This window comes from Rhinoraja longicauda, chromosome 11, assembly GCF_053455715.1.
Source record: "Rhinoraja longicauda isolate Sanriku21f chromosome 11, sRhiLon1.1, whole genome shotgun sequence".
Lineage (NCBI taxonomy): Eukaryota > Metazoa > Chordata > Chondrichthyes > Rajiformes > Arhynchobatidae > Rhinoraja > Rhinoraja longicauda.
In genome coordinates this window covers 417,040-429,808 of record NC_135963.1, presented here as the reverse complement: position 1 = coordinate 429,808, position 12,769 = coordinate 417,040, and the positions used below count along the sequence as shown (strand labels likewise).

General features: G+C 59.5%; 1 protein-coding gene across 1 annotated transcript in view; it reads right to left on the bottom strand.

Moving 5' to 3' along the window:
• LOC144598183 (glutamate-rich protein 3-like) overlaps window positions 1–12,769 on the bottom strand; it is a 37,451-nt gene that overhangs the window by 2,988 nt on the left and 21,694 nt on the right. Inside the window, exons 5-6 of the mRNA XM_078408074.1 lie at window positions 2,280–2,453; window positions 659–849 (exon numbers count right to left, since the gene is read on the bottom strand). Of these exons, the coding sequence (XP_078264200.1) occupies window positions 659–849; window positions 2,280–2,453 (365 nt within the window). The remainder of the gene's footprint in view (window positions 1–658; window positions 850–2,279; window positions 2,454–12,769) is intronic.

Here is a 12,769-nt window from a genome sequence, read left to right as displayed (position 1 = left end):
CCCATTTACCCCCCACTCCCCATTTACCCCCCCACTCCCCAATTACCCCCACTCCCATTTACTCCCCATTTACCCCCCCACTCCCCATTTACCCCCCACTCCCCATTTACCCCAACCCCCATTTCCCCATTTACCCCCCCACTCCCCATTTACCCCCCATTCCCCATTTACCCTCCCATTCCCCAATTACCCCCCACTCCCATTTACCCCCACTCCCCATTTACCCCCCACTCCCCATTTAGCCCCCCCACTCCCATTTACCCCAACCCCCACTCCCCATTTACCCCAACCCCCTGCTCCCCATTTACCCCCCACTCCCCATTTACCCCCCCACTCCCCATTTACTCCCCATTTACCCCCCACTCCCCATTTACCCCTCCCATTCCCCATTTACCCCCCACTCCCCATTTACCCCCCACTCCCCATTTACTCCCCATTTACCCCCCACTCCCCATTTACCCTCCCACATTCCCCATTTACCCCCCATTCCCCCCACTCCCCATTTACTCCCCATTTACCCCCCATTCCCCATTTACCCTCCCATTCCCCATTTACCCTCCCATTCCCCATTTACCCCCCAATCCCCATTTACCCTCCCCCCCCGTCTCTCAGTCGCTATCACCCCCATGTTGGGGTGGGTTCGCTGGGGGAGACCTACCTTGGGGAGAGTGTGGGGGGCTTGGGGGGCGGTGGTGGGCCGGAGCCGGCGGCCCCTGGTGAAGCCCCCCCTGTCCCAGGGCCGCACCGGAGGGGGGGGCGGGGGTCACAAAGTTGTTGATGACGGGGAGGCGGTACGGCGATGGTCCGGGGGGCAAATCCATCGTCTGCCAGTGTCCTGCCCGCCTCTGGCTGTGGGGGAGACGGAGGGGGGGTCAATGCATGTACCCCGACCCTCACCCCCCCTCCCCACACCCTACCTCACCACACCCCACCCTCCCTCACCCCCCCTCCCCACACCCCACCCTCCGTACACCCAACCCTCCCTCACCCCCCCTCCCCACACCCCACCCTCCCTCACCCCCCCCTCCCCGCACCCCACCCTCCCCACACCCCACCCTCCCCCACACCCCACCTCCGCACACCCCACCCTCCCCACAACCCCACCCTCCCTCGCCCCCCCCTCACCACACCCCACCCCTCCCTCGCCCCCCCCTCACCACACCCCACTCTCCCTCACCCCCCTCCCCACACCCCACCCTCCCCACACCCCCCTCCCCACACCCCCCTCCCCACACCCCACCCTCCCTCGCCCCCCTCCCACACCCCACCCTCCGCACACCCCACCCTCCCCACACCCCACCCTCCCCACACCCCCCTCCCCACACCCCCCTCCCCACACCCCACCCTCCCTCGCCCCCCCTCCCCACACCCCCCTCCCCACCCCCCCTCCCCACACCCCACCGTCCCTCACCCCCCCTCCCCACACCCCACCCTCCCCACACCCCCCCCTCCCCACACCCCACCCTCCCCACACCCCCCCCTCCCCACACCCCCCTCCCCACCCCACCCTCCCCACACCCCCTCCCCACACCCCACCCTCCCTCACCCCACCCTCCCTTGCCCCCCCCCTCACCACACCCCACTCTCCCTCACCCCCCCTCCCCACACCCCACCCTCCCCACACCCCCCCTCCCCACACCCCCCCCCTCCCCACACCCCCTCCCCACACCCCCCTCCCCACACCCCACCCTCCCTCGCCCCCCCTCCCCACACCCCACCCTCCGCACACCCCACCCTCCCTCACCCCACCCTCCCTCGCCCCCCCTCCCCACACCCCACCCTCCGCACACCCCACCCTCCCTCACCCCACCCTCCCTCGCCCCCCCTCCCCACCCCACCCTCCCCACACCCACCCTCCCCACCCTCCCACACCCCACCCCTCTCCACACCCCACCCTCCCTCACTCCACCCTCCCCACACCCCCCCGCCCCACACCCACCCTCCCTCACCCCGCCACCCCCCACACCCCTTCCTCACCCCCCCCCCGACCCCCACATCTCCCCCCGACCCCCTCCCCACCCCCACCCTCCCTCAGCCCCTCCCGCTCTGGCTGTGGGGAGAGAGTGGGGGGGTTAATACACGTACCCCAACCCTCGCCCACGACCCCCACACCACCGCCCCTGACCCTCACCCCAACCCAAGTCCACCCCACCCCACCCTCCTCACCCCCAACCCCCACACCACCCCACCCCCTCAACCCCTTCCCACCCCACTTTCCCTCACCCCCCAACCCCCATACTCCCCACACCCCCCCCAACCCTCATACTGCCCCCTCTCACCCTTTGTAGGGGATGACCCCGGGGGTCCACCCCTCGCTGCTCGCGTGGCCGGCCGGCGGGTGAGGGGTGTGAGCCGGTCACTGCTCCGCTCGGACCGCCGCTGACCGCCAGCGGGACCAGTGTCATCGGCCGCTCCATCTCACCCGGCGCTGTGCTCGGCCGAGGGGAGGTCGTCTGGTCAGGGGGGGGGGGGAGGGAGAGGCAGAGTGAGGGGGGGGCTTCATCTCCCTCTCACATTCCCCCAATATTGCCCCCTCTCCCAACTCCCACCGCCCCTCTTACCCGTCTTTCATTCCCCCTTCGTCTTCTACCCCCCACCCCTACTCTCCCTTCTCGCTTCCCCCCCTCTCCTCCCCACTATCTCATCCCCAACTACTTTCCCCCTCTCACCCCCCCTTTACCCCACCCAACTCTCTGCCCCTCTCCCCAACCCCCTCCTCTCTCCCCCTTCTCACCTCTTCCTCTACCACCCCTTCTCTTTCCCTCCCCCCCTCTCCCCAGCACCCCCTTCTCCCCCACCCTCCTCCCTTCCCCCAACTCCTCTCCCTCCAACTGCGTCAGTCTGAAGAAGGGTCTCAACCCATAACGTTGTCTGTCCGTTCCATCCACAGACGCTGCCTGACCTGTCGAGTTCACAAAGTGCCAAAAACCTTCTTGACCACCCTGTCTACCTGTGACACCACTCTCAGGGACTGTGTACCTGCGCTCCTAGACCCCTCTGCTCTACAACACTCCCTGTCTACCTGTGACACCACTCTCAGGGGACTGTGTACCTGCGCTCCTAGACCCCTCTGCTCTACAACACTCCCTGTCTACCTGTGACACCACTCTCAGGGGACTGTGTACCTGCGCTCCTAGACCCCTCTGCTCTACAACACTCCCTGTCTACCTGTGACACCACTCTCAGGGGACTGTGTACCTGCGCTCCTAGACCCCTCTGCTCTACAACACTCCCCAGGGCCCACCATTCGCTGTGAAGGTCTGTTTTGATGTGCCAAAATGTAACACCTCACACTTATCCGTATTAAACTCCATTCCTCAGCCCACCCGGCCAATCGATTACGATCAATATAATGTGATCAATATTTGGCCAACCGTCTACACCACTACCCATTGTGGTCTCGTTGTGTTCCGTCAATGAATGGAATGAGCCCAGTTCAGACTCCAGACTCACACAGCACGGAGACAGGCCCTTCGGCCCATCGAGTCCGTGCCGACCATCAACCATCCATCTACACTGACCCCATCTCACCCCCCCCCCCCCCACACTCCCATCAAGTCCCCCACTGTTTACCCCCCCACCCACACACTGCCCATTAACCCACCCGGGGGAGGTTTCAAACAATCGTATTAACCCCAGTCATCGAGTTATCAGCAGGGAAACAGGCCCTTCGGCCAAACCCATCCATGCTCGCCAACATAAGGTCATGAGCTACAGGAGTAGAATTAGGCCATTCGGCCCATCAAGTCTACTCCGCCATTCAATCATGGCTGATCTATCCCTCCCACCTAACCCCATTCTCCTGCCTTCTCCCCGTAACCCCTGACACCCGCACTGATCAACAATCTATCTATCTCTGCCTTAAAAACATCCACTGACTTGTGGCCTCCACAGCCGTCTGTGGCAAAGAATCCCACAGATTCACCGCCCTCTGAGTGAAGAAATTCCTCCTCATCTCCTTCCTAAAAGAATGTCTTTTAATTCTAATTTCTGGTTTCTCTCCCCATTTAGAAAATAGTCTGCACCTTTATTCCTACGACCAAAATGCATGACTCTACACTTTGCTGCACGATATTCCATCTACCAACCTGTCCAAGTCCTTCTGCAGAGTCCCTGCTTTCTCTACACTACCTGCCCCTCCGCCTATCTGAGCATCATCAGCAAACTTGGCCACAAAGCCTTCAATCCCCTCGTCCACAAAGCTTCAATCCCCTCGTCCACATCATTAATATACAACGTGAAGAGTAGTGGCCCCAGCACCGAGCCCTGCAGAACTCCTATGGTCAGTGCTCCAGCTACACTAGTCCCACCTGCCTGCGTTTGGTCCATATCCCTCCAAACCCGTCCTATCCATGTACCTGTCTAACTGTTTCTTAAATGTTGGGATAGTCCCTGCCTCAACTACCTCCTCTGGCAGCTTGTTCCACACACCCACCACCCTCTGTGTGGAAAAGTTACCCCTCGGATTCCTATTAAAGCTTTTCCCCTTCACCTTGAACCTGTGTCCTCTGGTCCTCGATTCCCCTACTCTGGGCAAGAGACTCTGTGCATCTACCCGATCTATTCCTCTCATAGAAACATAGAAAATAGGTGCAGGAGTAGGCCAATTGGCCCTTCGAGCCTGCACCGCCATTCAATATGATCATGGCTAATGATGCTCATGATTTTGTACACCTCTATAAGATCACTCCTCATCCTCCTGCGCTCCATGGAATAGAGACCCAGCCTGCTCAACCTCTCCCTGTAGCTCACACCCTCGAGTCCTGGCATATAATATTTCTTTATACACTTCACCTCCAATTTCCATCCTGCCCTTAAATATACCTGGACTATCTCTGACATCTCCCTCCCGTTTCTGGACCTCACCATCTCCATCACAGGAGAAAAACTAGTGACGGACATTTATTACAAGCCCACCGACTCGCACAGCTATCTGGACTACACTTCTTCCCACCCGGTCCCCTGCAAAAAGTCTATCCCCTACTCCCAATTCCTCCGTCAACGCCGCATCTGCGCCCGGGATGAGGTGTTTCACACTAGGGCTTCCGAGATGTCCTCGTTTTTCAGAAACGGGGCTTCCCCTCCTCCATTATAGATGAGGCTCTCACTAGGGTCTCTTCTACATCCCGCAGCTCCGCTCTTGCTCCCCCTCCCCACACTCGCAACAAGGACAGGATCCCCCTCGTTCTCACCTTCCACCCCACCAGCCAGCGGATCCAACATATTATCCACCAACATTTCCGTCACCTACAACAGGACCCCACCACTGGCCATATCTTCCCATCCCCTCCCCTCTCTGCGTTCCGCAGAGACCGTTCCCTCCGCAACTCCCTGGTCCACTCGTCCCTTCCTACCCAAACCACCCTAACCCCGGGCACTTTCCCTTGCAACCGCACGAGATGCAACACCTGTCCCTTTACCTCCCCCCTCAACTCCATCAAAGGACCCAAACATTCTTTCCAGGTGAGACAGAGGTTCACCTGCACCTCCTCCAACCTCATCTATTGCATCCGCTGCTCTAGATGTCAACTTATCTATATCGGCGAAACCAAGCGCAGGCTCGGCGATCGCTTCGCTGAACACCTGCGCTCGGTCCGCATTAACGCAACTGATCTCCCGGTGGCCCAGCATTTTAACTCCCCCTCCCATTCCCAGTCTGACCTCTCTGTCATGGGCCTCCTCCAGTGCCATAGTGAGGCCCGCCGGAAATTGGAGGAGCAACACCTCATATTTCGCCTGGGCAGTTTGCGGCCCGGTGGTATGAACGTCGACTTCTCCAACTTCAGATAGCTCCTCTGTCCCTCCCTTCCCCTCCTCCTTCCCAGATCTCCCTCTATCTTCCTGTCTCCACCTATATCCTTCCTTTGTCCCACCGCCCTGACATCAGTCTGAAGAAGGGTCTCGACCCGAAACGTCACCCATTCCTTCTCTCCCGAGATGCTGCCTGACCTGCTGAGTTACTCCAGCATTTTGTGAATAAATCGATTTGTACCAGCATCTGCAGTTATTTTCTTATAATATAATATTTCCCTGTATCCTTGCATTGAACACTCCCTCACACACAGGCATACAAGGCCATGGAGCTGTACAGCACTAGGGTTGCCAACTTCCTCACTCCCAAACAAGGGACAAAGGGTGACGTCACCGCCCCGCGTGGGCCCCACGTGACCTCACCCAGTCAGCGGCCACGTGCTCCCACTCCACCAATGGCGGCCGGCCCGGGCTGGGAGGCGGGTTGCTACGCAACCTCTGTTAGGCGGCGCCCGGGCCTCAGGGCCTACTTAGTCTGGGCCTACATCGTCCGGGCTCACAGTGTCCGGGCCTACAGTGTCCGGGCCTACACTGTTCGGGCCTACACTGTCCGGGCCTACACTGTCCGGGCCTACAGTGTCCGGGCTTACAGCGTCCGGGCCTACAGTGTCCGGGCCTACAGTGTCCGGGCCTACATTGTCTGGGTATACAGCGTCCGGGCTTACAGCGTCCGGGCCTACAGCATCCGGGCTTACAGCGTCCGGGCCTACACTGTCCGGGCCCACAGTGTCCGGGCCTACACTGTCCGGGCCTACAGTGTCGGGCCTACAGTGTCCGGGCCTACAGTGTCCGGGCCTACACTGTCCGGGCCTACAGTGGCCCCCGGGCCTAATACTGGACAAGGGTGGTCCCTGATTTGACACGTCAATTTAGCCCAAAATACGGGATGTCCCAGCTAATACAGGACAGTTGGCAACACTATACAGCACAGAAACAGGCCCTTCGGCCCACCTTGTCCATACTGACCATTGGCATATTGGGCTGGTCCTGTTTGCCTGCATTTGGCCCAAATCCTTCGAACCTCATACTATCCTCTGTCCAAATATCTTATAAAATATGTAATTCTATCTGCTTCTATAGCTTCCAACTTGCAGCTTGTTCCAGATATGGACCATCCACTGAGAGAAAACATTGCCCCTGAGGTCCCTGTTAGATCTCTTAAACCTCTCCCCTCTCATGTTCAGCCCCTGCCCTCAGCTTAACCTTCTAGTTCATCCTCCATCACAGGGGAAAAAGGACTGATCAGTCTGAAGAAGGTTCCTGACCTATCCATGTTCGCCACAGATGCTGCCTGACCCGCTGAGTTACTCCAGCACTCTGTGTTTTTCCTTGTTCTGATCTGCAGGTTGCCCCCCCCCCCCACTGCTCCCCCCCCCGCTCTCCCCCCCCCCCCCCCTCCCTGATCCCTTTCACTGTCACCAAAGCTGCAACTCAACACTTTCCCCACAAGCGGCTCCTCTTTCAGCAACTTGAGCCAAGTTTCCGACGTGTAACACAAGTGCTGGCCCAGCACTCTCCCTCCCCTCCCCTCCCCCTGTTGTTCTCTCCCTTTACCTCCCCCTCTTGCCCTCCCTGTCCCTCTCCCCTCCCCCTATTGTTCTCTCCCTCTCCCTGTCCTTCTCCCCCTCTCCCCCCCTCCCCTGTTGTTCTCTCCCTTTACTTCCCCCTCTCCCCCTCCCTGTCCCCCTCCCCTGTTGTTCTCTCCCTCTCCCCTCCTCTCCCCCCTCCGTGTTGCCTATCCATGTTCTCCACAGATGCTGCCTGACCCGCTGAGTTACTCCAGCAGTTTGTGATGCAGATACTACAGTTTTAGTTTAGTTTAGAGATACGAGCGGAAGCAGGCCCTTCGGCCCACCGAGTCCGTGCCGCCCAGCGATCCCCGCACACTAACACTATCCCACACACACTGGGGACAATTTACAGAAGCCAATTAACCTACAAACCTGCACGTCTTTGGAGTGTGGGAGGAAACCGGAGCGCCCGGAGAAAACCCACGCAGGTCACGAGGAGAACCCGGGTCTCCGGCGCTGTGAGGCAGCAGCTCTACCCGCTGCACCACCGTGCCACCCTGTCTGGGGGGAGGGAGAGGGTTGACTGCACTATCTGCCCCTCCACTTATTTTCTTATCATCTGCAAAGTTTGCCACAAAGCCTTCAATCCCCTCGTCCACATCATCAATATACAACGTGAAGAGTAGTGGCTCCAGCACCGAGCCCCGCGGAACTCTGCTGGTCACTGCCCCGTCTACACTCGTCCCACCCCGCCTGCGCTTGGCCATATCCCTCCAAACCCGTCCTATCCATGTACCTGTCGAAATGTCTCTTAAACGATGGGATAGTCCCAGCCTCAACTACCTCCACCGGCAGCTTGTTCCATACACCCACCGCCCTCTGTGTGGAAACGTTACCCCTCAGATTCCTATTAAATCTTTTCCCCTTCACCTTGAACCCATGTCCTCTGGTCCTCGATTCCCCTACTCTGGGCAAGAGACTCTGTGCATCTACCCGATCTATTCCTCTCATGGTTTTGTACACCTCTATAAGATCACCCCTCATCCTCCTGCGCTCCATGGAATAGAGACCCAGCCTACTCAACCTCTCCCTGTAGCTCACACCCTCTAGTCCTGGCAACATCCTCGTAAATCTTCTCTGAACCCTTTCAAGCTTGACAATATCTTTCCTATATCACGGAGCCCAGAACTGAACACAATATTCTAAATGTGGTCTCACCAACGTCTTATACAACTGCAACATGACCTCCCAACTTCTATACTCAACACTCTGACTGATGAAGGCCAAAGTGCCAAAAGCCTTTTTTGACCACCTTATCCACCTGCGACTCCACCTTCAAGGAACCACGCACCTGTACTCCTAGATCCCTCTGCTCTACAACACTATCCAGAGGCCCCCATTCACTGTGTAGGTCCTGCCCTTGTACAACATCCCAAAACGCAACACCAGGTGATCTACTGTTGATCATTGGCTTAACTCGGGCACGGGCTATAAGGTGCGACAGGCAATGGAGATGAGCAGGGCAGGTGTTTGTATTTCACACAGAGGGGGGTGGGGGCCTGGAACACGCTGCCAGGGGTGGGGGCCTGGAACACGCTGCCAGGGGTGGGGGTCTGGAACACGCTGCCAGGGGTGGGGGCCTGGAACACGCTGCCAGGGGTGGGGGCCTGGAACACGCTGCCAGGGGTGGGGGTCTGGAACACGCTGCCAGGGGTGGGGGTCTGGAACACGCTGCCAGGGGTGGGGGTGGAGGCAGATACCATAGTGGCGTTTAAGAGGCTTTTGGATAGGTGCATGGATACGCACGGAATGGAGGGATATGTGGGCAGGTAGAACATCGAAACATATAAGGTTATTAAGGGGTTGGACACATTAGAGGCAGGAAACATGTTCCCAATGTTGGGGGAGTCCAGAACCAGGGGCCACAGTTTAAGAATAAGGGGGAGGCCATTTAGAACGGAGATGAGGAAATACTTTTTCAGTCAGAGAGTTGTGAATCTGTGGAATTCTCTGCCTCAGAAGGCAGTGGAGGCCAATTCTCTGAATGCTTTCAAGAGAGAGCTAGATAGAGTTCTTAAGGATAGCGGAGTCAGGGGGTATGGGGAGAAGGCAGGAACGGGGTACTAATTGAGAATGATCAGCCATGTTCACATTGAATGGCGGCGCTGGCTCGAAGGGCCGAATGGCCTCCTCCTGCACCTATTTTCTATTGTCTACCTTGGTCAGCATGGACAAGTTGTTTGAGGGGCCTGTTCAATGCTGTATGACTCTCCAATTGAGGGATATGGAGCACATGCAGATAGAAGGGATTAGTTGGCTGGAAATAAGAGTTAGCACAGCCACGATGGGCTGAAGGGCCTGTTCCTGTGCTGTACTGTACCACCTTTAGGTATGCCATTCGGCCCATCAAGTCTACTCTGCCATTTAACCATGGCTGATCTCTCTCTCCCTCCTAACCCCATTCTCCTGCCTTCTCCCCATAACCCCTGACACCCGCACTGATCAACAATCTATCTATCTCTGCTTTAAATATACCCACTGACTTGTGGCCTCCACAGCCGTCTGTGGCAAAGAATCCCACAGATTCACCACCCTCTGACTAAAGAAATTCCTCCTCATCTCCTTCCAAAAGAACGTTGTTTTAATCACAGGGTGATACAGTGTGGAAACAGGCCCTTCCTTCGGCCCAACTTGCCCACACTGACCAACATGCCCCATCTACACTGGCCCTACCTGCCTGCGTTTGACCCATATCCCTCCACACCTGTCCTGTCCATGTACCTGTGCATGTGATGGCAGCAAGCCTGAGACTGTTCTAGGTTTCTCAGCAACGTACATCTACCGTTCCCTTACAGGACCCTCCGTGATACACTGACCCCCCCCGTGCTCGGTCCCCTGCTCCGGTTCCCGGTGTGGCTCCCCACAATGGGTCCCCTGATTTGGTTCCCAGTGCCGTCCCCTGGTTTCGGTCCTCAGTACCACGTTTGGTCCCTGCTTTCAGTCCCCAGTGACGGCCCCCAGTGTGGTATGTCCCTTGTTTTGGGCCCCAGTGATGGTACCCGGCACCGGGCCCCTGTGTGTGTCGGCCCCCTGTGTGTCGGCCCCTGTGTGTGCTCCCCCTGTGTGTGGGTCCCCTGTGTGTGCTCCCCCTGTGTGTTGCCCCCCTGTGTGTGGGTCCCCTGTGTGTGGGGACCCTGTGTGTGGGGCCCCTGTGTGTGTCAGCCCCCTGTGTGTGGGTCCCCTGTGTGTGGGTCCCCTGTGTGTGCTCCCCCTGTGTGTTGCCCCCCTGTGTGTGGGGACCCTGTGTGTGGGTCCCCTGTGTGTGGGGCCCCTGTGTGTGGGTCCCCTGTGTGTGGGGACCCTGTGTGTGTCGGCCCCCTGTGTGTGGGGCCCCTGTGTGTGTGGGTCCCCTGTGTGTCGGCCCCTGTGTGTGGTTCCCCTGTGTTTGGGTCCCCTGTGTGTGGGTCCCCTGTGTGTGGGTCCCCTGTGTGTGGGGCCCCTGTGTGTTTCGGCCCCCTGTGTGTGGGTCCCCTGTGTGTGGGTCCCCTGTGTGTGGGTCCCCTGTGTTTGGGTCCGCTGTGTGTGGGTCCTCTGTGTGTGGGTCCCCTGTGTGTGGGTCCCCTGTGTTTGGGTCCCCTGTGTGTGGGTCCCCTGTGTGTGGGTCCCCTGTGTTTGGGTCCCCTGTGTGTGGGTCCCCTGTGTGTGGATCCCCTGTGTTTGGGTCCCCTGTGTGTGGGTCCCCTGTGTTTGGGTCCCCTGTGTTTGGGTCCCCTGTGTGTGGGTCCCCTGCGTGTGGGTCCCCTGTGTGTGGGTCCCCTGTGTGTGGCCCCCCTGTGTGTGTGTGTGTGTGTGGTCCCCTGTGTGCGCCCCCCCCTGTGTGTGGGTCCCCTGTGTGTGGGTCCCCCTGTGTGTGTGTGGCCCCCCTGTTTGTGGGTCCCCTGTGTGTGTGTGATCCTCTGTGTGTGTGGCCCCCCTGTGTGTGTGGGTCCCCTGTGTGTGTGGGCCCCCTGTGTGTGTGGGTCCCCTGTGTGTGGGTCCCCTGTGTGTGGGTCCCCCTGTGTGTGTGGTCCCCTGTGTGTGGGTCCCCTGTGTGTGTGGGCCCCCTGTGTGTGTGGTCCCCTGTGTGTGGGTCCCCTGTGTGTGTGGGTCCCCCTGTGTGTGTGGTCCCCTGTGTGTGGGTCCCCTGTGTGTGTGGGTCCCCCTGTGTGTGTGGTCCCCCTGTGTGTGTGGTCCCCTGTGTGTGTGTGTGTGGTCCCCTGTGTGTGTGGGTCCCCCTGTGTGTGTGGGCCCCCTGTGTGTGTGGTCCCCTGTGTGTGGGTCCCCTGTGTGTGTGGTCCCCCTGTGTGTGTGGTCCCCTGTGTGTGTGGTCCCCTGTGTGTGTGTGTGTGGTCCCCTGTGTGTGGGTCCCCCTGTGTGTGGGCCCCCTGTGTGTGTGGTCCCCTGTGTGTGGGTCCCCTGTGTGTGTGGTCCCCCTGTGTGTGTGGTCCTCTGTGTGTGTGTGTGTGCGTGGTCCCCTGTGTGTGTGGGTCCCCCTGTGTGTGTGGGTCCCCTGTGTGTGTGGTCCCCTGTGTGCGTGTGTGGCCCCCCTGTGTGTGTGGGTCCCCCTGTGTGTGTGGTCCCCTGTGTGTGTGTGTGGCCCCCCTGTGTGTGTGGGTCCCCTGTGTGTGTGTGTGGCCACCCTGTGTGTGTGGTCCCCTGTGTGTGGGGGTCCCCTGTGTGTGTGTGTGGTCCCCTGTGTGTGGGTCCCCCTGTGTGTGTGGGTCCCCTGTGTGTGTGGTCCCCTGTGTGTGGGTCCCCTGTGTGTGTGGGTCCCCTGTGTGTGTGGGTCCCCGTGTGTGTGTGGGTCCCCCTGTGTGTGTGGGTCCCCTGTGTGTGTGGTCCCCTGTGTGTGGGTCCCCTGTGTGTGTGGGTCCCCCTGTGTGTGTTGGTCCCCTGTGTGTGTGGTCCCCTGTGTGTGGGTCCCCCTGTGTGTGTGGTCCCCTGTGTTTGTGTGTGTGTGTGGTCCCCTGTGTGTGGGTCCCCTGTGTGTGTGGTCCCCCTGTGTGTGTGTGGTCCCCCTGTGTGTGTGGTCCCCCTGTGTGTGTGGTCCCCTGTGTTTGTGTGTGTGTGTGGTCCCCTGTGTGTGTGGTCCCCCTGTGTGTGGGTCCCCCTGTGTGTGTGGTCCCCCTGTGTGTGTGGTCCCCTGTGTGTGTGGTCCCCCTGTGTGTGTGGTCTCCCTGTGTGTGTGGTCCCCTGTGTGTGTGGTCCCCTTGTGTGGGGTCCCCCTGTGTGTGTGGTCCCCCTGTGTGTGTGGTCCCCTGTGTGTGTGGTCCCCCTGTGTGTGGTCCCCCTGTGTGTGTGGTCCCCCTGTGTGTGTGGTCCCCCTGTGTGTGGTCCCCCTGTGTATGTGGTCCCCCTGTGTGTGTGGTCCCCTGTGTATGTGGTCCCCCTGTGTGTGTGGTCCCCTG